Source organism: Mesoplodon mirus (assembly GCF_964341445.2).
Source record: "Mesoplodon mirus genome assembly, chromosome: 7".
Classification (NCBI taxonomy): domain Eukaryota; kingdom Metazoa; phylum Chordata; class Mammalia; order Artiodactyla; family Ziphiidae; genus Mesoplodon; species Mesoplodon mirus.
This window is the reverse complement of record NC_138983.1, coordinates 96859083-96883478: the sequence shown is the minus strand read 5'-3', so window position 1 is coordinate 96883478 and position 24396 is coordinate 96859083. Positions and strand designations below refer to the sequence as shown.

At 50.4% G+C, this 24396-nt stretch overlaps 1 protein-coding gene and 1 pseudogene across 2 annotated transcripts in view; both read left to right on the top strand.

The window, feature by feature from the left end:
- Positions 1–24396, top strand: part of LOC309808894 (centrosomal protein of 78 kDa-like) — a 981446-nt pseudogene that overhangs the window by 589258 nt on the left and 367792 nt on the right. The gene's annotated exons all lie outside the window — the stretch shown is intronic.
- LOC309808074 (BCL-6 corepressor-like) lies at positions 1603–20497 on the top strand (the record flags this gene model as incomplete). The annotated part of the gene is given in 14 exon segments (XM_082628081.1): positions 1603–2085; positions 2740–2793; positions 3265–3451; positions 8821–9066; positions 9420–9497; positions 9500–9565; positions 9568–9796; positions 10259–10320; positions 10323–10510; positions 10738–10992; positions 15879–16045; positions 17426–17571; positions 18241–18397; positions 19824–20497. Coding segments are annotated over 14 exon segments (2610 nt in total), but the record flags the coding sequence as incomplete, so codon positions are not given.

Below are 24396 nucleotides of genomic sequence, written 5' to 3'. Positions count from 1 at the left end.
GTGTGTGTGTGTGTGTGTGTTTCTCGGGTAGGATCCACTGGATCTGCTCCTTGGGATGAGAAAGATAATGATGTGGATGAAGAAGATGAGGAAGATGAGCTGGACCAGTCACAGCACCACGTTCCCATCCAGGACGCCTTCCCCTTCCTGAACATCGATGGTGAGTGGGGTGGGGGGTGGGACCGAGGCATGGAGAGGATGTAAGGGGCTTTGATTTTGCAACCGTTGACACCATATCCACCATTGCACTGGGAGCAGCGACCAGGCCCTGGGGCCAGGCTGCCAGTCTGTTAGCAAGTAGGAGTCATAGGCAAAGGAACTCCGTAGGCATAGTTATCCCAGTGGGGTGGCTTCTAGGCAGAGAGAGCATCTTCTGAATCTTATGTGATAATTCAGAGAAATCAAAAAATTAAATTCATTCTCAATCCCGCATACAAATACACAAGCTGTTACAAATTTTGCTGATTTCCTTCAGGCCAAGTGCAGGGATCCTTTTCGTGAATTGTAGGCAAACTCTTCTGCTACTTCCCTTGGTACAAATTTTCTGTCACTGCCTTAACAGCCTCTGCTAAGGCTGTATCATGGGAAACTTGTGGCTCTACAGCTCTTAATACTAGGCTCTGATACAATTTCTCTACTAGAGACTTTTATCTTTTTTAAATTAATTAATTAATTAATTAATTTTTTGTGGTACGCGGGCCTCTCACTGTTGTGGCCTCTCCCATTGCGGAGCACAGGCTCCGGACGTGCAGGCTCGGTGGCCATGGCTCACGGGCCCAGCCGCTCCGCGGCATGTGGGATCTTCCCGGACCGGGGCACGAACCCGTGTCCCCTGCATCGGCAGGCGGACTCTCAACCACTGCGCCACCAGGGAAGCCCTATCTTGTTTTTAAATTGACTTTTTCTGAATTCAGCTTCCCAGGAAAGATGCGTTTAGAGGTTGGAGGGTCCCTGTGAGACAGAGCAGGTGCTGCACCTCCCATTGCACGTTCTGAGGACGCTCAAGCACAAGGTGAACTGCTCTTCCACAGCATCTTCCCTTGAACTTTTCACTGACGTGCTCGTAGTCATATGACGTGCATTCAGTTGAGTAGCTTTTCACTACTTTTCTAAGTTCCATCTGGCTGCTAGGGTCAAATGACATACTTTTGCCACCTAGAAAATTTAGTATATCCAGATGATTCCTGTAGGATTTTGGAGTCCCCTAGGTGATGCCCCTTCTTTTGAGAATGAGGAAATGACTCTTATCTGTCTACTTGCCCTCCTTCACTTACCCTGTCATTTATAACCTTGCAAGCAAGTGATGAGTCAAGACAACGATCATAGAGCTCTCTCAGGTTAATACTGCCACAGCTACATTCCCACTTGGTGCAATTTTAAGATTTGGACATTTGGAAATGTGAGATCCTTTCCCAAATCTTTGGCTCACTCATTCTGTTATTCTCACCCCTTAAAAGGATACAACCCATTTCCAGGATCATGATTTCCCTTTTTTTTTTTTTTTCATGTTTTTTTAAAGCTAATATTGTGTGTCCTTACGTTATGGGGCACCTTGGATCCTTTATGGAAACATGTGAACATATATTAAAAATAAAAAAGTAAAATGTGGCCCTACAGCCACAGCGGGATTTCATTGCCCTGAGAGAGGAGTTGGGGCGCATCAGTGACTTCCACGAAGCCTATACTTTCAAACAGGCTCCGGGCCAGCCAGTTTCCAGCTTAAGCAAGGAGAATGTTCCAGCGGTAACCAACAAGGAGAACCTGGCGACGCCGGTCTCGACTCCATTCCTGGAGCCGACCCTGGGGAGCGACGGCTCTGCGGTCACTTTCGGGAAAACCCAAGAGGATCCCAGACCATTTTGCGTGGGCAGTGCCCCACCGAGTGTGGACGTCACCCCCACCTACACCAAAGACGGAGCTGACGAGGCAGGATCAACCGATGGCAAAGTTCTGAACCCGAAGCCATCTAAGCTGGCAAAGAGAATCGCAAACTCCGCGGGTTACGTGGGTGCCCGGTTCAAGTGTGTCGCTACCGGACTGTACGCAGACTCCAGTCAGCTCGGCCGGGAGCAGCGGGCATTGCAGGTGAGCCCCCCCCACCCGAATTTCAGGAGCCTGACCAGTTGTCAGGTTTTTGTAATGTGTGAAGAGGAGGGGGCCGGGGGTATGATAGGGCAGGACACCGGGCTGATTTGGTTAATGAAGCTTAGGATAATTTAAATGTTTGAAATGTGTCCAGTAAGGGAACGTAAGTGGATACTTTAAGTTATTCTGTAGATTTTAAGCGAACTCCACTCAAATGCTGATAACGGAAGTTTTAATTATTGCGAAGGATGTCTAAAAGACTGCATGACATTTACCTATCAATCGCTTTGATTTCTCTGCCGTTACTGTACGTTAACAAATATACCTAAAAGCGCTGCTTAGAATGCCTTACGTGATACTTGGTGGAGGTGTGTAGCGGCCGCATGTCTGTGAGATTCGTGCAATTTTTTTTCCACCCAAAAAACAAACAAACAAAACAAAAACACAAACCTTGCTTAAAGGGATAGAGTATGTATTTAACTTGCTAGTGAATGATAGATGTTGTATAGGAATTTCCTTAAGATATTTTACTTTTAATTAAAAGACAAATAAAGCCAAATTGTTTTGCAATGTTAAGAAAAAAATTGGTTTATGCTTATAAAAATGGATGAAGTTATTTAAATGATCCATTGAGTGCCCATTTTAATGACATAGATGGAAGGATTACAAGAGGACAGTATTTTATGTCTACCCGCTGCTTACTGTGAGGTCAGTTCTTCAAATTTTTATTACTAGAATCTTACATAAACCTTTTGAGTTAAATTTCATTTCCAAATATACAAAGGGAAGTTTGTGGGCCATGGTCGTCTTTATTCACTGTGCATTTGTTTTCTTTTCTGTTGTGTTTTTGTTTCGCTTTCTTTGCGTTGTGTTTTTGTTTTGTTTTATTTACCTTCGAAAGAGAATGTCTGTCTGTATGCCACAGTGTATGTATGGCTATACATACACACCACATATATCTCTACATACATATGGCTTTACGAAGAAAGAGTGTGTGACTAGTTACACATAGACACTCTTACGTTTTTATCGTTCAATTTTAAAATATCTCAGTCGTATCATAAATTGTGGTTGGTTTTGGGCAAACTTTTCTTTGAAGATACTTTCCTTTAAGGTAAGGGCAGTGAAATAGCTTTGGTGGTAAGGTGTGTCTTTTTTCCATCTCCGTTCTCTTTGTAGCGTGCAGTGATGCGCTTCTCCGAGTTGGAGATGAAAGAGCGAGAAGGTGGCCACCCCACGACCAAAGACTCCGAGGTGCGCAAATTCAGCCCCGCTGACTGGGAAAGGCTGAAAGGAAGTCAGGACAAAAAGCCAAAGTCGGTCGCCCTGGAGGAGGCCATTGCCGACCAGAACGACAGTGAGAGATGTAAGTGAACCCAGGCGGCTCGCGTGTGGTACCACGTCGGTGGGAACGGGGCGGTTCCGCTCCCAGTGCCGAGGGAGGTGAGAGGAAACAATACGCTTCCGACGGCCCAGCGTCTGGGTGCTAGCTGTTCGGAGAACGGGCTGCTCTGGCCACCCTTCCCAGCTGTGGATTGCAAGGCTGGTTGTCCTTTTGAGTGTTGCGGCATCCATGAGTGAAGCACCTATGAAATGCTGTTTCCTGGCACGCATCTCCTTTTTCCGGAGCAATGCTAGTCCTGTAGTTAGTAATAGTCTGATACAGTAGAGCAGAGGAATGGCGGTGCAAGACCTCCAGCGTAGCAGGTATGTGTTCTGTTTTGGAGCAGGTACGGATACGGGTTTTTGGTAGCAGTGGAATGACACTTGCAGCCAGAGCCAGACCCTCCAGAGTGACAGTCTCCTGTGGGAGGGAGTGGAGAGTACTCGGATTCTCCCTCCAAAGGCAGAGGTTTCGTTAAAGTGAGATGAGGGCTGATGAAGGCACCAGAAAGACGAGCATAATTATTTTCTGTGGCAGGCTTGTTTGCAGTCATTAGGAGTTGACAGCACGCTCCAAGGGCGTGGGATCAACGAGGGCGTTCTTCCTACCAGACGGGGTGTATTCTGTTTTGGAGGCCAAATTGGAGAGAAAGCTAGTGTTTGCCTCGAGTCACACTCTGCGGTCCCATCAGCTGCTCCCCCACTGGGGTTGACTTCGGGCTTTGCCCTCGAGACTTCCTGGGCTAATGAGATGTGTTGGCAGCAAGTGGAGGTCTTTCTCCCGCTTTCTTCAGTGTGCGTGCTTGTGGCCTGTGGCCTGCAGCCTGCTCCGGACCCCAGAAACCTCACCGGTGATGGTGAGTGAGGGCACCTAGGTGAACGTCGAGGACAGGGTGGGCGTGAAATCCTCCTGAGACAGGACAGTCGGGGGTGGTGGGCACGTTTGGGAGGCCCAGGCCCTTGGACCCAGTCGTAGGGTCAGCGTTCGCCCGCACGCTTAGGTCGTGGGTGCCTGATGCAGTTTGGGAAAATTGTGGTCAGCCACAGCGTGTGCTTCTCTGTGCTGCTTGGAGCACTGCCCTCCCCCAGCTCATCTTTGGGGTCAGACAAAGGCCTGTGGCCAGGGTTCTGGGTAAGCCACACCGGGACCGGTTTGTCCTACGTGGCTCCCGTAGAAGGGGATTTCTGGGGCTAGTCAGTGGCGGCCTTACCCGAGGGATGGGGCTCTTGATGTGCCTGGAGTAGCCGATTCTGAGCTCCTCCCCCTCGGGATTGGAATGAAAAACGGAGGGTCCAGGCCTCCCTCCTTGCCTGTGCTCACAGCTGACACGCAGCCCTTACCCTCCCGAGTGGCCTCATAACTCAGCTCTTGGGGAAGTTTCTCAGAGAGATGTGATAAAAGTGGGCAAGGCCAAGTTCACGGGGCTGCACTTTTCTGAGGAGGGGATCTGCCTGTTGTGGGTGGACGGTGAGGGAGGCTGGAGGAAGGGAGCGGGCAGTTAACCAGCCTCGAGTCTTCTCGCCCTTTTCTCCAGCAACGTGGCCAAACCCAGGGTGGCCGCTGCCCTTCACGTCTCAGTGGCCTCACCCGCCCTTCTTCCCAGAGACGTTTGTGTGCGTCCTTCCCAGTCTTTCCTGCTGAGCGTGGAGACGAGAACTCGGTGTGGCTGATGGGGAGCAGGGCCTGAGCCCCAGATGATTCCGAAAGCCCCCTCCCCCCACCGCCTGCCTCCAATCTCAGACCGACCGACGGGTCTCTTCCTGGAGCACCCGGGACATGGCCCAGTGAGCCATGAATCGCCACCATGGGAGGGCAGGAGTAGGGTTGGGGAAGGTGAGGGGCTCCGTTTGAAAGGTTGGGGCAACGGAGGTGGGTTCCCCACCCACCCTCTGTCTTGTAGAGACGTGGGGTTTGTAACTAGCTGGTCAGGAAAGGTCACCTGAAGGGGCCACTGTTCTTACCACGGCCTCCACGTCCAAGGCCCAGCAGGTGTTCACTCCATTCAGCTGGATATGAACGGGCCTTCTTGTTCTTGGGCCATCATGTCTTGAGCTGATACGGGCTCAGGTCCTTCTCATGGGTGTCGGTGTGGCCGAGAGCCGAGCTGTGAGCACATGGGAGCTGGGGCGGGGATTTGGGGCGGGCAGGGGTCACAGAGAGGGTCCAGGATGCCTTCAAGATGCCTCCCCCCTTCTGAGGCAGCCCCTACCCATGGAGGGACCAGGAGCTTCCAAGGTGGTGGGTGCTGTTTGCGTGGCCCTGGTTGTCCTGGTGCGGGTGCATCTTGTTGCTAGGGGCTTGTTTAAAAAAGAAATTAACTTGAAAACACAGTGGCCGAGATACTCATTTATTCTTTATGATCACATGGGTGGCTGAGTGAAATTTTTATTTTGGAAGTTCACCAAATGAGTTGGGAGGTTCCTCAGACTTGGAAGTTCATCACTAGGAACCCTCAGTGGCATTTGAAGATGGGGCGGGGCAAGGAGGCATTGGTCCCTTCCTTCTCAACCTTGGAGTAACCATCTCCCTTGCCAACCACTTGGCTGGGACAGGCCTAGGACCTGCTCAGTGGCAGTGCCTGGCCAGGAGCTGGAGGAAGCCTCAGTCGAGGGGCTTCATGAAACTTCTTTGCTCAGGGAACTTCTCTTCCAGCTGAGCACCTGCACGTTTGTAAACTACTTTGGAACAGAGGTCCCTGCACTCCTTGTGTAGCGGGTGTAACTTTGAACAAGGTTAGCCCTGACTGGAGGTGCTATAGTTAAGCTACAGAGAAGGGGATTTTAATCCTGGGGAGCCTTCCAGCGACTCAGAACCCTCTCACCTCGTTTAGGCCTCACTGGGCATGGCTCAACCATGGTGAGGGTGCTTTGCTGCCACAGTGACTTGTAAATGTTGCTGTGGTGATGCTTCTGTGAGGTGATGCTGTGGTACAACCATAATGCATTTGGGATATAGGTGCTGTGAGTCATAGGACCATGCTGCAGGGACCACGTTCACATCTTGCTTAGACTGGGTGACGAAGGGCACATGGCTTCCCACTTTTAGAAGGGCCAAAAGTAGCAATGATGGCAAAGCCTGATGGTTAGGATCCCCGTGTATCTATTTATCTCCCCATCTCCTTTGCCCTCCAGGGTCATCCTCCTGTGGGTCGTGGTTAGAACAGTCTTTGAGAAGCTCCAAGTGACACGGAGCCTCTACCCCATAGCTGGTGGCCATGGGCATCTTGGGCAGTCGGGGTGGGTGTCCTTCAGGGTTATTAGTGGCCTGGGTAAGGTCACACTAGCGTAAGGTCTTGGGGGGCCTTAGCTGAGGGGAATTGAGATCTTTGCCCTAAAAGGCTCCGGGGTTGGGGGAAGGGTGGATGGACCTAGTTTGGAAAAAGAAACTTTCAAATTGGACATGGGGGTTCTTAAGGTAGCCCATCCATTCCTCCATGGATGCCCTCCCACGGAGCTTTTAGGGAAGGCTGATTGGACCAGATTGGACCAGAGAAGTCCAATGGTGTAACCAGCAGGGCTCACCTCTTAAAATTTCCTACATTTCAGGCCTGAGATTCAGGCTGGTCTGAAAGTCTTGGCATCTTTTGGTTAAAGGGATTTTTCCAGCCTTTCTCTGTGCTGAGCCCGGCCCGTGATTATGAAGCCCACCCCTGGAGGGAGGCTAGCAGTAACATTCCCACTTTACAAGTGAAGGGGGCCGAGTTGTAAAGCGGCGCCATTCCTGCCCGAGTGCTTAAGAGGGTCACAGAGCAGCCGGAGTGAGAGTTGCAGCACGCCGTCTTCACCGGGCCTGCGGTAGCCTGGGCTGCATCACCCGTAAGCACAGGCCAGGTGTTTGGGGTTTCTCCTGCTGCCATGGCAGGAGACCCTCGCGGTTGGGGTGATTCCACCATTCCGGCAAGAGTAGATGGGGATCTGCCCCACCTTGGGATACCCTTGGAGAAAAGCTAAGTGTGTTCCACCATTGAGAGCACAGGTTAGGCTAGCCCAGGCCAGGGTGAGGTTCATCCCCACAACTGGCTGCCATTAAATGCTGGGAATGCCCCCAAGAGAGGCTGATCAGGGGACCAGCCGGCTGGGCAGAAGTGGGAGTGATACTTGAAGTGGTGTAGGGAGAGGAGGAGAAATGCGAGCAGCATGTGAGGGGTGTGTCCATGATTTCATCTAGAAAAACGGGCTGTGGGAGCTTAGCTCAGGTGTTAACGAAATACCAAACTCATACACCCACCCCCACCCCCGGCCGGTGATGGACACAGGGTCATCTTCGGGGAACTCTTTAACAGCACAGTGATCATTATGGAATTCTTTGTGTGTTAGAAACAATGTGACTAGCAAAGCAGTTGAACTGTTTCTTTGGCTAGAGCAAAAGTGAGGAGTGATGTTAGGCTGGGCTGATTGGAGGAAAAGCCCCAAGTGGATGCTAGATTGAGCAGAGGGGCCAGGAGCAACACAGGCGGAGCTGGGGTGTGAGCAGTTCAGCCCTGCCCGCCGCACCCCCCCCACCCCACCCCCATGAAGGGGGTTGGAGTCTTGTCTTTGAAATGTCCTTAGATGCTTGTTGCCTGGGAAGGAAGGCGTGGAGACGTGCCAGGTGGGTGACTGGTGTCACTGAGGGCCTTCTTCCTAGACAGGAAATAGGAGCAGCCCCTCGATGGCAGTGAAATGCTTTTCCCCCCACGGGTGTGGAAAGAGGACAGACGGACTTGTAGCAATCTGGTTGAGTTCTTTGAAATTGCCCTTGACCCTTGTGTGTGCACCAGGAAGCCTTTCCTTTCCCTTTGCCAGGCTCCTCTTGCCTTGGTCTCCCCAGCTTCCCAGCCTCCCACCATTCTTTCCCTACCCTTTTTCTTCACCCTCGCCCCTGCTGACCCAAGTGAACATTGGTGCTATGTCTGTGTAGATGGCAGTTGGGGGCTATTTGGTCTCTTGATGACATCAGCCTTTTTTGTTTACTAGCAGCTGTTTCCATAGTCATTTGTAGCTCTGCCCTGATTGGTTGGATCTTACTGTGAGGTCACTCACCCCCCTTTAAAAGTAAGCCACCTTGGAGAGTTAAGCAGTTAGGGAGTGATCTCACATGCCTATAGACGGATGGTGTAGATGCCTCACCTTGACCCTTGAAGGATGGATTGTGAGTGGACTACGCGCCTCATTTTCTGCTTTCTTTGCTGGTTGTGTTCAGCTGTCCTTCCTTCGGGACGTCTTTCTGAGGGTTTTGTGCTTCCGGCGTGTGAGGCCCCTGGTCTCCAAAGGGGGGCGGTCTGTTGGTAGCAGATTGCCTTGGGCATGGGGGTCCTGCCTGCTCCTGGTGACCTTTGTTCCCTCCTTTCCGGGTTGTCTCCCCTCCCCTAGGGGAGTGTTATGATGGAAGCAAAGCTGACCGCTTTGAAGCCCTAGAAGACAGTGATCTTCCTGAGGACATGGACACGGAGCCCCCCAGAGAGTCCCCCGCCGACCAGGCGGCCCCGGACGCGTCACGCAGCCCCACCCTCCGGCTGAACAGAAAGCGCAAGGTGTCTGGCGATAGGAACCACACTGAGACCACTGGGCTCCCGGAGGACTCTCTGCTGAAAGCCAAGCGGAGACGGGTCTCCAGAGGTGAGCTTGGTTTGGCTTCGGGCCCGCAGGGCACCCTACGGAAGTCCTGGAGCGGAGCAGTGGAAAGTTCCAGTCCCACCCTGGAGCCCTGGGGGGAGCCACTCACACCTCCCCACCCCCCACCCCCATCCCACCCCCCACCCCCCCAAAGCCAGGTGCAGGGGCTGGAGCCCAAAGGTGGCCAAAGGCAAATAGGCCCCCTCCCGAGACTTGGTGACAAGTTCCAGCCAACACAGTGACCACACCCGTCCCCTCCCCCCACCCCTGTTAGTGATGTGTAAGACAGTTTGTTCCCCACCCCCACCCCTTCCCCGGGGGGCTTCTTCATTAATTTGTAGTTACTTCTCCATTAGCTGACTGGCCTGAGAGGGAAATGACAAACAGTTCCTCTAACCACTTAGAAGAGCCACATTATAGTGAGCTGACCAACCTGAGGTGTGCATTGAATTAACAGGGCTCCATCCCAGAAAGCAGCGCCGCTTGCTGCACCTTAGAGAACGGGGGGAGCAGAGAGCAAACCTGGCCGGCAGGGCAGGACGGAAGTGACCCAGGCGGTTCAGCCTGCGGTCACCCCCCAGGGCAATAGCATCTCCGAAGAGAAACCTGGCAGGAAAAGGGCAGAGGGCAAAAGCAACAGCAGCTGGTTGGAGGAGTCCCTTAAATGCAGTGACAATGAACAAGGTACACACGGGGCGGGGGGCGCTCCTGGAGGGTGGATCACTCGCCCTCTGTGGGAAACGGCCCTGGAGGGGACCTGAGCGCCATCCAAGTTGACAAGAGTAGCGTGTGGCGAGCGGGGAGTTTTCTTCATGAGGTCCTTTCAGCCTGCACACTTCCTTATGGAATGGACAGTGAGGCGGGAGCTCGACTTCCTGGGCTGCTCCTCATCACCCAGCCCGCGGCTGGGCAGGAAGGGAAGTCTTGGGTGACCCCGGGCGCTTGTCAGTGCCCTCATTCCAGCCTCAGGCTGTCCCCAGTCGCCCTGTCCCAAGCACCCAGGCCCCCCACGGGTGGGGACGGGAGCGCACGAAGGGCTGGCTTCTGCCCTCTCTTGCGGCCCTTTGAAGCGACTTGCCATTTGGCGTTTCGTGGGTTAGCCTATTTGCCGGTTGAATGTGGGATAATTAAAATATTAGTGCTTTGAAAACATAATTGGTATATCTTTAAAAACTGAATCTGCTCCAACGATCAGTGCTAACAATGGGCTTTTCTTTCCTCACCGGCTACAACTGTGTAACGCCCGCTGCTTCTCCCCCTGACAGATGTGCTGTGCACGGACGGAGAAATGGATCGGCAGCCTTCGCCCCTGCCGCAGAAATACACCGACAACAGCGAGAAACCATCCGCGAAGCGACCGTGCAAAACCAAGCATTTGATCCCTCAGGAGCCCAGGTGGGGCTTGTCGCTGCCAGGGGACTCCTACGTGGACAATGCGGATGGCAAGGTACCTCTTGCCCCTGGCTCTCCCCCGCCCCCCGGGCCTGTGCAGGCACATCCCACCTGCCTACTTCTCTGCTTCTGGGGACAAAGCTTTCCTTTTCCTGAACCCCTCCCCCAAAAATGTCACTGCCCCTTCCTAGGGGACCTGTCTCCTGGGTGGCGGTGAAGTTTCCAGCGAGTAAAAATGCAGCCCCTTCCTCGCGCCCCGCCTCCCTCAGACAGAGAGGAGGAAAAGTGCTTTCCTCCACTCAGGAGCGGCCCGAGCCCAGTTCCGACTATGATCTTTCGCCGGCCAAGCAGGACCAGAAGCCCTTGGACCGTTTGCAGCAATTGTTACCATCTTCCCAGGTCTCGCAGCTGACATGCTCAAGCTCCCCTCCAGAGACCACCCAGTCCCGCCCGATGCCACCGGAAGCGCGGAGACTTATTGTCAATAAGAACGCAGGCGAGACCCTCCTACAGCAGGCCTCCCGGCTTGGCTACGAGGTGAGCATCCTTGTGGGTGCCCCGGATCAGGATCCGCCGGCTGCTGCTCCTTGGGTGGGGGACACACTGGCTGGGGATGGGGGGCGGGTCTCAGAGCCCAGCCCCCTCCACGTGGCGGGCTGGGCTGGGTGTTCCAGCAGGGTGTTTGCGTTGGCCCCGCTCACACTGCGGGCTCTTTGGTGGCTTGTTCAGTCGTGGTGTGAAAAGAAAGGCAGGCCTCTCTGATGTTCCGTTCCCGTTCAGGCAGGTAGGCTGCTTTGGCCAGTCCGGCTCACTTATCTCTGATATAAAATCTGACCTAACCCAGGGCTTGGCGACCAGGGGAATTTTAATGAGCCCTTTTGGATTCTGAATAGCAAGAAGGGGAGTAGTTATTAGCTCTACTAACTTGTGCTGTTTGGGGCAGAGTGATGTCCCTGTGGGGTAGCGGGTGGGAAGTGTCTGTGCAGAGTAGGGGTGGGAGTGGGGCAGACCTGAGCAGTCTCTTTCTGAGAGGGCACGGGAGCCGAGGGCTGATGGGCGGGGAGCAGGGGTTGAGCCTTGCACAAAACTCCCTGTCCACACTGCTGTATCCCAACCCAGCACGGCTGATGACAGTGATGGCCTCTATTGCTAGAGCAACATAGAAAGAGAGCTGATGTCTGCCTAAGCCCGTGTGATCTGTAGTAACTCCTTTCACCCTTTTAACCTCTTCACTTGGGAGTAACGAGTACTAGCCCACTCTCGGATGAGGAAACTGAGCCTCAGAGGGGTTAGCTGATCCCCGTACAGGTAGCAATCCAGCAGTGCTCCACAGCCCACCACGCTCCTCAGCAAGACTGGCTCACACTGGAATTGCCCTTTTTACAGTTCAAAACCTCTGTGAGACAGATGCCTCTCCATGCCCTGTGCAGTTCCCCCACCATACTCGTCAGTAGCAATTGTGATGTGATAGCCCACAGGGCAAAGGCATTTTTCTGTGCTGGCATCAGCCCTCTGGGAGTTGAATGGTGACAGTAAAACGCGGTTCAGCAGGCTGAGCGTGGAGGTGTGGCTGAGCACTGGGGTGGCAGGACCCAGGCTGGCCCGGAGCCCTGGCGCCCACACCCTCAGCCAGCTCTGTGCCCCTGTCCCCCGTCTCCCGTCGTGTCCCCCCACCCCGGTCCATAGTGCCGTGAGCCCTTGGAAGTGTGCCTGCCTTGGCCCTAAGGCCTGACTGTGGGTGGGAAGTTGGAAGCACTAGGGCTATGCTTAGTTTGGGGGTGTTTTGTTGTTGTTGTGGGTTGAATGTGCTCTTGTGTATATCTACACGTCTCTTGGAGACCTCTCCATTAGCTAGAGAGCACTTTCTGGTAGTTAGCGCAGTTACTTGCAGGTGAAGTCCAAGGAGCACCCAGTTGGTTTCCCAAGAGCTGAGAGCGGGCGCCTGGGAGGACAGAGCAGATGTTGCACATAGTGTTGAGCTAGACCCCCTGTGGTTGAGAAAATAGTCTCCTTGCTTCCAGCAAACGCTGGAGGTGGTGGGGGAGACCCCTAACCCCAACTTTTGGGTTAGGGTTGAAAAAGTAGACTCCCGCTTCCAGCAAATGCTGGAGATGGGGGTGGCGGGGTGCTGCTGCACCCGCCGTGGAGGGCGGGGCTCCGAGCCCCACCTGTGAACTTGGCATCATTTCCAGCAGCCTCCCTTTGGGACCAGAGACGTCAAAAGACCCTCGTTGGTCCTCTAAGACAGTTTCCATTTTGGTTTGGTGGCTCTGAGGCCTGGGCCAAGGGGCACTTGATCCATACTTTTTTAGGCTACCTGGCCTTTGATTGCACAGGAAGCCTTGGGAATGTTTAGGGTCGGATTTGTTTTTTTCTTCAAATGTAAATTTCAATATGTAGATTCCACAGATCACCAGTGTTGATGCTGAACATTGTGACAAGTAGATGAACGCTTTCAACTTTGAATCCAACTTTCTGGGATTTCTCTGGGCAGAATTTTAAATGTTGGGATGATGGCCCAGTTGGGAGATGTGGCAGCTTCAACCTTTTAAAATTGAAGGACAGTTTGCTTAAGCAGATAAGGGTGTGGTTTGGGAGGGTTTTCCTGAAGTTTTGTCTTTAGCATTCTTGGTTATTTTCTTCTGCTTAGCCAAAGATACCATGTGCAGTATAAAGGCTGTCTGAGCTTTATGTCATGATAATCTGGTTCTGGAGGTTTAGAAACACACTCTGGCTTCAGATCCGCGTTAAATAGATCACTTGGCCAAAGATCTCAAACCTTTCCCTCCTGGGAAAAAGGCTTCTATTTCTTAGGCTAAAACGCCAGTGTGCAACCACATGCTTGTGCCTTTAGTGGTGATGGTTAAATTTTCTATGAATTGAATAAGTCATGTTTTTTAAAAAGTTAATGAGGCATTTAATTAACTCACAACGCCGGGCTTATGGCCTTTATGGTTACATTTTGCGGGTAGTGGCATTCGGTTTATAGCCGCTGAACAGAGAGCTGTCCGACAAAAGCAGTTTGACTTTGCTCGGGAATGGCTGGGCTGCCCTTCAGACACTCCCGTTTATTTCTAGCGGAGAAAATAAACCAAGGAATGTGTTGCGTCGACAGACTCGCCCCGCCTCTTCACTGTCAGTTAGAGAAAGTGTTGGTGGCGACGGTTGCCATCCATTTAGAGGCCATCACCCTCCTAGCTAGGAGAGTGTAGTTAGCCCACTTGACCCCCAACAGAGAAGGCCTGTGGGATGCTCGTCACAGCTGGATTGCATCCCTCTAACTGGGGCCCTCTTGGGCCTTTTGAATCTTCCCAGCTGACCAGGTACCAAAGACCTGAGTTATAGGTCTAGTACTTCATGTTAATTGAACTTGGGGTTTAATATCTCTGGGCCTCAGTTTCCAAGTGTTGAATGAGGATAGTACTACCTTCCTTTCCTGCTATCTCCTGGGTTCCTGTGGGTGACAGAAGACGTCCTCATCTGGGGAAATGAGAAGCACTGTGTAAATAGTGGGATCAACGTGGTTGAGTTAGGACAGCCCGTGGCCAAAAGTCTGACCTGGCCGTGGGGCTACTGCTGCCTTTGCTGCCATCTTCCAGGAGAAGAGAGTTGACTTACCCACCAGCTTGGACGGCCTTTCATTTCTAGGTACCCTTGAATCTGCCCTAGTAGTGATGAAGGTTTCCAGGCGAAGGCCATGATTGTCACAGCAAATAAACCCTGGGTTGAGTAAATTGATGTGTGCACAGCAGTTGGTGGCGTTCAGACCTGATCCCAGAGCCACGTGACAGGGCCTCTCCCTGGCTGGGGCACACAACTCATTAGCTTGCAGCCGTCCACTCAAGTCTGGCTAGTGAGGGCCTGCTAAAAGCGCAGCAGCTTCATGCGGTATCCTGGATACCAGGGCTCGGGGCAGGTGGCCTGGGAGCCCAGAGGATTGTGGGCTTTCTGGCAGGTTGGGATGTAAACGGAGAAACGCATTCGTGGGCGTGCCTTTTCTCTTCCTCCTCTTGTTTTGGAAGGGAGCTGCTGCAGTGACCTGAAGTAACAGGGCACCGATGGCCAGGTTTACCAGCATGCCCCATTGGGTTCACGTGGTAAGCAAATGGAACATTCTAGTTCGCTCCCAAGTGAGTGGTCACCTTTGATTGGCGTGTCCTCCAAAGGGCATAAAAGGCTTTACAGAACCCATCTCGCACTTATGGGCGGCTAGAATGACGCCCTTTTTGGGTTTAACAGATGAGTTACCTGAGAGATGTCACAAGGAGGCCTGTTCTGACCCCATCGCATCCCCCCTTACCCTGCAGACCATGTGTTGGGCCACATGCACGTTCTGCCTACTCCCAGCTCTCAGAACCTGCCGGCTCTCTGCTGGGCACGACTTACCCAGTATAAACAGTATAACGTGTTTTCTGGTGGCAAATGCTTTCGATGTGTCTGAAAACTTTCTTAAGGTAATAAAACATTGAATAAGTTCCTGCTCTGCTTACTGGGAGTGGTTCATATTAATATTTTAACAAGCCAAAGAAAGAAGGTTAATAACAGTGATTCTAATGCACAGTGTTGACACAGAACATCTCCGGGGTGGGGGGTGGGGCGGTGACCATTTTATTTGATTCTTGAAATGTGGAGGTTGCAGCCTGTGGTGTATCAGGTTCCTGTCATTAACTTGGGGCAGAATCAGTCTAAAATTTTCATATTTACTCGAGAGGGTGGAGTGAGGCAAAATAGAGGGTGGGGTTATTGGAGGCATTTTGTGTCATTCCTCGAGGATGGAGGGGGAGAGCTTCTCTTTAACTCTACTTAACGTACAGACAAGAGCATCTGAGGCCCAGGTTCTGATTTGGGGTCTTAACAAGGGGCGCGAGGATGTAGCTGACCTGGGTGTCCCTGCTTCTCTAAGCTGGGGAATGTTCTCCGGCTGATTTAAGCTCTCTTTAAGTGTTGGTCATCCATACTTTGATCTAAACTTGTGTTATCGTCCACTGCCACTGACCGAACAGACCCATCAAGTGAGAATGGTCTGTGCTTGGCAATGTGTCATCTAAGATGTTAGCAGCCGTGACACCTCTGTACTGGTCACGTCGGCCCCTGGGCTGAGGGCTTTCATCGCTATCCGAATGCGTCCTCTCAGCAGCCCTGTGGAAGCTTGGAGAAGTTCAAGGGTAACTTGCCCATGGCCAGGCCACTGGTGCAGCAGAGCCTTAGACAACACTGTCTGCATCTCCAAGCCCGCCCTTCTCACGCACTCTCGCCCCCCACCAGGATGCCTGCCGCCTGCCCGCGCCATGGTGGGCTTTTGGCCCCGAGGATGTATGCCTTTGAAAGTGGGCACCGCCAAGCTATGGGGAGGTCACGCTTACAAGGTTCACTGTATCGTGGTCTGATGGTATCTCCTCTCCTCTCCTCTCCTCTCCCCGTAGGAAGTGGTCTTGTACTGCCTGGAGAACAAGATTTGTGATGTGAACCACCGCGACAACGCAGGTTACTGTGCCCTGCACGAGGCTTGTGCAAGAGGTTGGCTCAACATCGTACGACACCTCCTTGAATATGGCGCCGATGTCAACTGCAGTGCCCAGGATGGAACCGGGTCAGTGGCGGTCTTGCTCTTGGCCTGGCCCTGCTGGGGCATAGGCAGTGGTTCTCAGGGTGTGCGGGGAACCCCAGAAGGAAAGATGGAGAGTGAGTGCCATGTAAGCACACTGGTGGCGGAGTCCTCTAGAATGGAATCGGACAGATCTTTCTGGCAAATTTACATAGAACTTTAAAAGTCTGTGACGCTCTTATGGACAGAAGTCCCTGAAAATGTTGAGCCTGCATGAATAATCAGGGGTGTTCTCTTTTAAGACCCTGGACTCTTCACCAGCGTCTGTTGAATCTCAATCTTGAACATATATGTGAGTTGAAAGTTGCAGGAGTACAGACAGGTCCAGTGGCAACTGGCTTGATAGGACCTGCCGTGTCCACCCACATCCCCGGGCCTGGCCCCCACTCTGTCCTTGACCTCGGTTTATTGGCCAGAGGCCCAGGTCTGAGTCAGCCCAAGCATCTTCCTGGTTGTACCTGGGATGCCACCACGAGGCAGGGCACTGGGGCTTTCCTGACGGTCATAAAATGAGCAAAACCGTAAGGTATTTGGTGGTTCATGGTTTCCAAATAGCATCCTTTCTGGATGGGACTGTGAACAGTGTTCCTGACCCCAGTGGACACGAGCAGGAGGACTCTGTATCCTCCTGAGAACTCGCCCTGCCTGTCGACTGCTTCTGGGCGAGAGGGTTGATCACTTATCTCCAAATTGGTTTCAGGAGAGGTTCCACTTTGCCCCTAGTTTCTTTTTTTTTTTTTTTTTTTTCTTTTTGCGGTAGGCGGGCCTCTCACTGTTGTGGCCTCTCCCGTTGCGGAGCACAGGCTCCGGACGCGCAGGCCCAGCGGCCATGGCTCACGGGCCCAGCCGCTCCGCGGCATATGGGATCCTCCCAGACCGGGGCACGAACCCGCATCCCCTGCATCGGCAGGCGGACTCTCAACCACTGCGCCACCAGGGAGGCCCTGCCCCTAGTTTCTTTTACAAACTGCACTTTTTGGGTTTTGTTTGTAATGGTGTAACAATGGCTTGTCGTATCTGCTTCCGTGGTGCTGGGGTTCTTCCCCCCAGCCCGCCGTATGTTACCTTCTTACAGTCTGTCACTATTTAGTTCATTGGAAACGTTTTCATCGTGGCCTGAGTTCCTCCTTGGGCCATGCATTAAGAGAGATTTGCATTGAAGAATTAGGCCTGAGATGGTCCCTTCACCTGTCCCGTAAAGGGTTATGTGTTGAAATAACAGAGTAATTTGTCGCAGCGACCGTACACTCACCTCCTCGGTGAAATAGCGCGCCTACGAGGCTTGGCCACACACGCTCGATTTTGCCCCGTGTCCTTAGAAGCAAGCGTCGCGTGCACAGGTGTAATCCCCCGCACCTCTCCTAGGCCTCTCCACGATGCTGTCAAGAATGATCATCTCGAAATTGTCCGCTTGCTCCTCTCCTATGGTGCCGATCCTACCCTGGCTACGTACTCAGGTAGAACCATCAAGAAAGTGAACCACAGCGAACTTCTGGAGAAGTTCTTAACAGGTACAGCAGAGGTCAAGACACGGTCTTGTTGAAGCATCTAGACGGTGACTTCACAGCCTTTCACCTGGGTTCCCCCTACCCCCACCCCCCGTTTACTCTAAGTGACCCTTTACTGGGAAAAGCGGCCCAACGTTAGTCTGTCAAAGAAGAGATACATACTTTGAGTTTTGCGAGGTGGGGGGCTGGAAAACTCTTAGCTAGCCAGGCTAGCTTTTGTTTGGCAGGCTGGGGCGGTGAGGCGGGCAGTCCCTCAGGAAGGCGGGTGGACGCGTGGGGAGGTTTCAGTCAGATACCTGGAGGCGTGTGCAGTGGGACTTGTCAGGAGGTGACACCAGTCCCAGCGTGAGATGTTCCCAAACTCCAGCAGCATTTGCCTCTTACCAGCAGGCGTTATCTTGTTTCTCTTTCTCTCTCTCTCTCCCCCTCTCTCTCCAGACTGTTTAAGTAACCTGCAGGCTCCTGACGACGGTAGCCCCGGTTGCTCTTCGGAGTTCTCTGGCAGCTGTGTGTGCTGAGCAGCCTTGTTCGTTTCAGTTGGGCTTGTGGGGGTGGGGGTGGTGCTGTGAGCAGGACTTGCTTGGGAAAGAATTTTTCCAGGGTCCTTTTTGGCGAACAGCTGGAATCTTGCTCCAGCTTACTGACCTCTCTCTTGTTTGCCCCCCCGGTTAGAACCAGATGATGAAAGTGGTTACGATGTTTTAGCAAATCCCCCAGGACCGGAGGACCGGGATGACAGCAACGAGGCCTATGGTGACCTATTGGAATCTGAATTTTCCCAAGACCCCCTTTTGCCGTGTTATAACGTCCAGGTGTCCGTCGCTCAGGGGTGAGCGTGGCCAGCGTGTGGTCGAGAGCCAGCCCAGCTGCTCTGTGGGGTGGCAGGAGTTAGAAATCCCCTTCAGCAGATGAGGGTGGCTGGGTTGGGGGGTGAGTGAATTCCTCACCAAGTGTCCACCGACCTCACATAATGCAGTGGAACTTTTCCAGAAAAGTTTGGGGGGTGGGAGGGCTCCCCAGCCAACTGCCCTCATTGGAACACACCCCTAGAGCCCAAAGGACACGGGAGTCAGCGACTGCAATTGCAGTTTCAGTCAGTAAACTCTTGGGGAAGGGATCCTCCCCAAACGGCTACCATAGGGGCCTTCCAAGGCGCGTGAGGTCCACGGGACGATACTGATGTGTACCCTCTTCTCGTATAAGATTAGAGAAAGCCGTATGTGGCACCTGGGATCTTATGTGTCTTCAGATTTGCTTAGATCGAGTCTTGTCCCCACGGTCGGGCCACTGTGCCCCATGACCAACCCTTCGGAGTGAACACATCAGGAGACCTTGCTCTGCTGTGTGTTGACCCCGGTGCTTAAGGAGTAGCATCCTCCTTGGACTCTGAGGCTGGGAACGTGTCTGCCTTTGTGGTGACATTCTATTCGGGATAGAGATGATAAAGCGTGGCAGGATATCAGGAAGGATTGTACCACCTCCCTTCTCGAAAAATCCTCACTCCCGGCAGCATTGAGGGGCGGGTTGGAGGTGTGGGAAAGGAAAGGAAAGCCAGGTGACCTCGAGTGTTTCTCATGCTCTCTCCGTGAGGGCCGGAGGAGAGGAGAGGTCCAAGAGGTGTTTGCCATCTCCCTTGGGTTGGCATACAGACTGGTTTTCCCTAGTGACTAGAACGGGGTGCACTTACTTGGAGAGGGGTGACCTGAGTTGTGACCAGAGCCAAGGCAGCACTGTGGTGGCCTGCAACGAGGCTCATTCAGGGGCGCTGCTCCTGCTTTTGTCTAAGTTGGCTGATCCGCCCTAGGTGGCCTCTTAACACATGCACATGAGTCCAGAGTTCCCCCGCTAGAAGTAGATCTTCCGGGCTTCCCTGGTGGCACAGTGGTTAAGAATCCGCCTGCCAGTGCAGGGGACACAGGTTCGAGCCCTGGTCTTGGAAGATCCCACATGCCACGGAGCAACTAAGCCCATGCGCCACAGCTACTGAGCCTGCGCTCTAGAGCCCGCGAGCCACAACTAGAGAAAGCCCGTGCGCAGCAACAGGCCCAACGCAGCCAAAAATAAATAAATAAATAAAATTAAAAAAGAAAAAGAAGAAGAAGTAGACCTTCTAAGGACAGTGAGAGGTGGGGTGGGGGTGGGGTAATCAAAGTGGAAGTAGCAGGCCCTTTCACCGCCAGGAGACGGGTAGTTCATAGTTGGGAGCGCCTCTAATTTTGCTGGAAACTCAAACCACTGTCCTTTCTCTTGTGTAGGCCTCGTAACTGGCTGTTGCTCTCAGACCTGCTCAAGAAACTGCAAATGTCCTCCTGCATATTCCGCTGCAATTTCCCAAATGTGAAAATCGTCACCATCGCGGAGGCCGAGTTCTGCCGGCAAGTGTCAGCAAGTCTCTTATTCTCTTGCCCCAAAGACCTGGAGTCCTGTAATCCAGAAAGTAAGGAGCTCTTAGATCTGGTGGAGTTCACGAACGAGCTTCAGACTCTGTTGGGCTCATCCGTGGAGTGGATCCTCCCCAGAGACCTGGACTCAGACGACGACTGGTGAGCTCGCCGGGGCCCGCCGTGTACAGTGTGTCATGGTGTTAATCCTTGTGCATATGTGTCCTAATACGACTATTTCTGTAAAGAAAGGACACTATGAGACACGACTCCAGTCGGAAGGACTTCAAAACATGTTTTTTTCTTTTTAAAATTTTAAGTCAGTTTTTATGAAGTTGTTAATAAAGTTTCTTTACTTTTCAATGTACACATGCTTCGGAATATGTTTGTTTTTACTCGGAACAATTGTTTCTTTTCTTTTTTAAGGAGAAAAAAAAAAGGCAAAGGAGCTCCACACTTTGACTTAATTTCATACAAAGCTCCGACGACAGAGGCCATAACTGTTGAGAGTTGCTTTTGGGGCAAATTAAACCAGTAAAATTTTAAACTCTTCCTGCATATTAAAGGGATTGAATAAATTGGCCACTTTGGTGCACCTGTGTCCTGCGAATTGTCCAGTTGGAGATGGAGGTTTAGAAAGTGAGTTTCAGTCTTGTTTAAGTCTCTTCCCATCAGACTGGTCTCGTGATTTCCTACACACCATGTTACTTCCTGTCTACCTTGCCTTGGTGTTGTTCATGCCTGGATTGTCTCCTGTACCTGCTCAAACCTTGGTCCATTCTCGTTTGTACCATGGAAGTTTGTCATGCTGGATACTGTCAGAACTAATTTTACTTAAGTTTGCGTTAAGGTGCAAAGCACACGTTTTGTATATTTTCTGTTTTTTGTGTTTGTCTATATTTTATGGTTTCGCTTCAAGAAATATTATGGGACGGGAAATAGCAAGATGTAAAGAGCAAAAAAGTCATCATTCTCTTTCAATTGTTAGAACATCTATCTGCAATCATAATTATGATGCCCTGTGGTATGTGTTAAAATAGGAAATACACGTAACGTCCCGTAGGAGCAGCAAACTCAGTGGTGTTGGTGAGGGTGTGTCATGGAAGTAATCACAAAGCAGGTGACTGTTGGTTGGGGTCCTGCAACATTAGTGTGCCTTCCCTGTGTCCAGTAGTGGTCTGGAGGGGTCAGGAAGCCTGCCTTTGAATTTGAGGGAACAGAGGGTTTGAGGTCCTCTCTCTTCTACTGCTCTAGTACACTGCATAGCAGCAGTATACTGGGTTTATAGTTGACGTTGAAATCGCTGATTGATCATTAAGATTGGGATGTATCTTTGGAAATGAAAATAGGAAGAATCGTATGCTTTTTCTTTTTTTTCTTTTTTTTCCTATATCTGAAAAAGTATGTAGTACTTTGCTGAGTGGTTGGGAATAACGTTTGCAGTATTCAGTGTATTCAGTTTTAGTATCTAAGTAGAATTAAACTGTTGCTGTAAACTGGAATAGCGCTTTGTTACTGACAAGTTTTAGAATGCATCTGTTCGTCAATTACCTGTTTGGGAAGATTGTAGTTAATGATTTTGAGAATGTGGCTATAAACCTCCAACTGACTCAAGAAAAGCAAATAAGTCAAGATTGACAAATGTATAGGCTCTTCATCTTATTGTGTGTGTGGGTTTTTTTTTTTTTCCTTTTAGTTATTTGTCAAGGTATAAAGAATTCTATCACACGTAAGACAAGTTAAGTAAACTTAACGGGGTGTGTTCTGACATGGCATGGAGCAGATCCCATGGCCTAGATCTTAAAGGTGATTTTATGTTTAAACTTTCATGAAAACATATGTGATTGAAGCACATTAATACATTGATACAGAGGGCAGTTAATTTTTGTCTTTTGTGTGTGTGTGTGTGGTACTGTTGTGGCCTCTCCCGTTGCGGAGCACAGGCTCCGGACGCGCAGGCTCAGCGGCCATGGCTCACGGGCCCAGCCGCTCCGCGGCATGTGGGATCCTCCCAGACCGGGGCACGAACCCGTATCCCCTGCATCGGCAGGCGGACTCTCAACCACTGCGCCACCAGGGAGGCCCTTAATCGATTCTTTGCAATTCTATTTAGACAGTTTGCTTTTCCCTGTCAGAAACAATGTGAATACGTTGTATATACATCTCTGTGTCCATCGGGATTACTTCTGTAAAATAAGGTACTACAAGTGGAATGACTAAGTGTGACCTATTTTTAAGACATTTGATACACATGGCCAAATTACCACCCAGAAAGGCTATGCCAATTTGTAGTCCACCCCAACAGTAGATGCGAAGCCTGCCTCTCACAAACACTGGCCTGTAGCACTTGTAAAAAAATGTAAAACTAAAAAAATGAGTACCTCTCCATTTTCTATGCAAGTGGGATTACTCCCAATTTTATAACTTTTTTCAATTAATTTAGTATGAGCATTTTAGCAAGTCAGTAAATTTGCATCTCCTGCATCATTTTTTGTGATTGTTCAGTATTCCATTATATGAATATGCCACAGTGCACATAGCTTATCCATTCTTGTATATAAGCTTTGCCCAGTTTTTCAGTTACAAATAGTACTCTGATATATATCCTTACCTATATCTCTGACTATTTCTTTTGGTTAAATTCTTAGAAAGAGAGTTGTTGGATCCAAAGGGTATAGACATTATTTAAAGGCTTTTCTTACAGAATCTTGGCTTCATCTGATAGGAGAATAACCACATTGTGTTTTATTTTGTATTCATTTGATTGACTGGTGAGGTTTACTGGCTGTTTGTATTAATTTGGCTATTTGGTTAATTATACCCTGTGTCCATTCTTCTGTAGTGAGAGCTTGTAAGGGTTGTATCATATCCTGTCAGATCCGTATGTCTGACTTGCTATTTCTGTGTGTCATGGGGGTGTTGAAAGACTCCAGTTATTTTAATGTGATGGTCCACACAACACTTAAACAAAAGACTCATGATAGTTTCCTTTCATGTAATAGTTTTTAATCCCTGGGCTTTAGTGATGATCCCTTTGGTTTAAATGAGTAGGTTGTTCAGCCCCAGAACTACTAGAATTCATGATCCGTTTTTCTGGTTTTTGTCTGACCTTTTACTGCGAGGGTTCTTGACCATCATACTTTCATGATAGGTTTTTAGTATGTATTCTGTATTCACACATTGTTGAAAGTTTTTATTATTTGTATCCTCTTAGACTTGTCTTTTTTTCCTCTAAAACTAACAGTTATTACATTTCTTCTATTTTGTTTTCCCCTTTGAACTAGTTTCAAGTGTGATTTGGAGCTGAAGATCATGATCAGAAGAATGCAGTGCATTTCTGAGCTCCACCAGGTTTTGCTTGTGAGGTTTACACGCCCCTGCCGCCCTTGCTAATTATGAACTGAGATTCATTTTGTGATGCTTTTTGCTCATAGGTTATATACAGTTATTCTTCAGTTCTGTAATTGTAAAATATGTTGTCTGATTTATTGTTACTAAAGCCAGGGTTATCATTGCACATCCAAGAAGAGGTTTTTAAATTGGATTATGCATTATGTGTGTGCGTATATGTTTCTGTTTTTTTCCATACCCAAAATTACAAACCTGCCATGACTTGTCTTGTGCAGGACTCTTCCACACGTGAGAAAATGAGAGTTGTCTATATGTTAAATCTGTAGAGTTAGCAAGTGACCTTTTGTCTTTCATCGAAAAGCACTTGACCTGCAGCAGTGCGGCCTCACCAGTGAAGGAGCAAAGGCTTTCCTAAAGGCCCTTGAAACCAACAGAACTCTGCTCGTTCTGGATATAAGAAAAAATCTGCTTGTTGGTATGTGGTCACTTTTTTTAAATTGATAAACACATAGCAAAACAAAAAATTTGTTCAGGTATTGACAGTTTTTTAAAACTTAATGTGTTTAACTTTCCTCATCATATACAGTGGGCCCTTGAACAACGTGGGCTTAGGGGTGTCGACCCCTACGCAGTTGAAGATCTGGGTATAAGTTTATAGTCAGTGGTTCCACATGTGTGGATTCAACCAACCTTGGATCATGTAGGACGATAGTACATATGTATTGAAAACTATGCGTGTGTCAGTGGACCCGTGAGGTTCAAACCCATGTTGTTCAAGCTTCAACTGTACTTTTCTAGTGTTGCACTTCCCTTATGTTTTTAGCAGCTAAGGTACTAATTAAAGTGAATTATACTTGTCAATTTTTCTTATCTCTACTCTGAATAGAGGTGAACCTAGATAACTAAGCCTGCTTCCACCAAGAGCATTCTTTCTTTCCTGTGCAACCTCTGAATTCTTGCCAGGAGTACTTTATTCATTTGTCAGATTCACAAGTAATTTTGTAATCATCTTCTGTGTGCCAGAGACGGGTTTAGGGACTAGGGATAAAGCAGTGAACCAGACAGACAAAAGTCTTGCCCTCATGGAGCTTACATT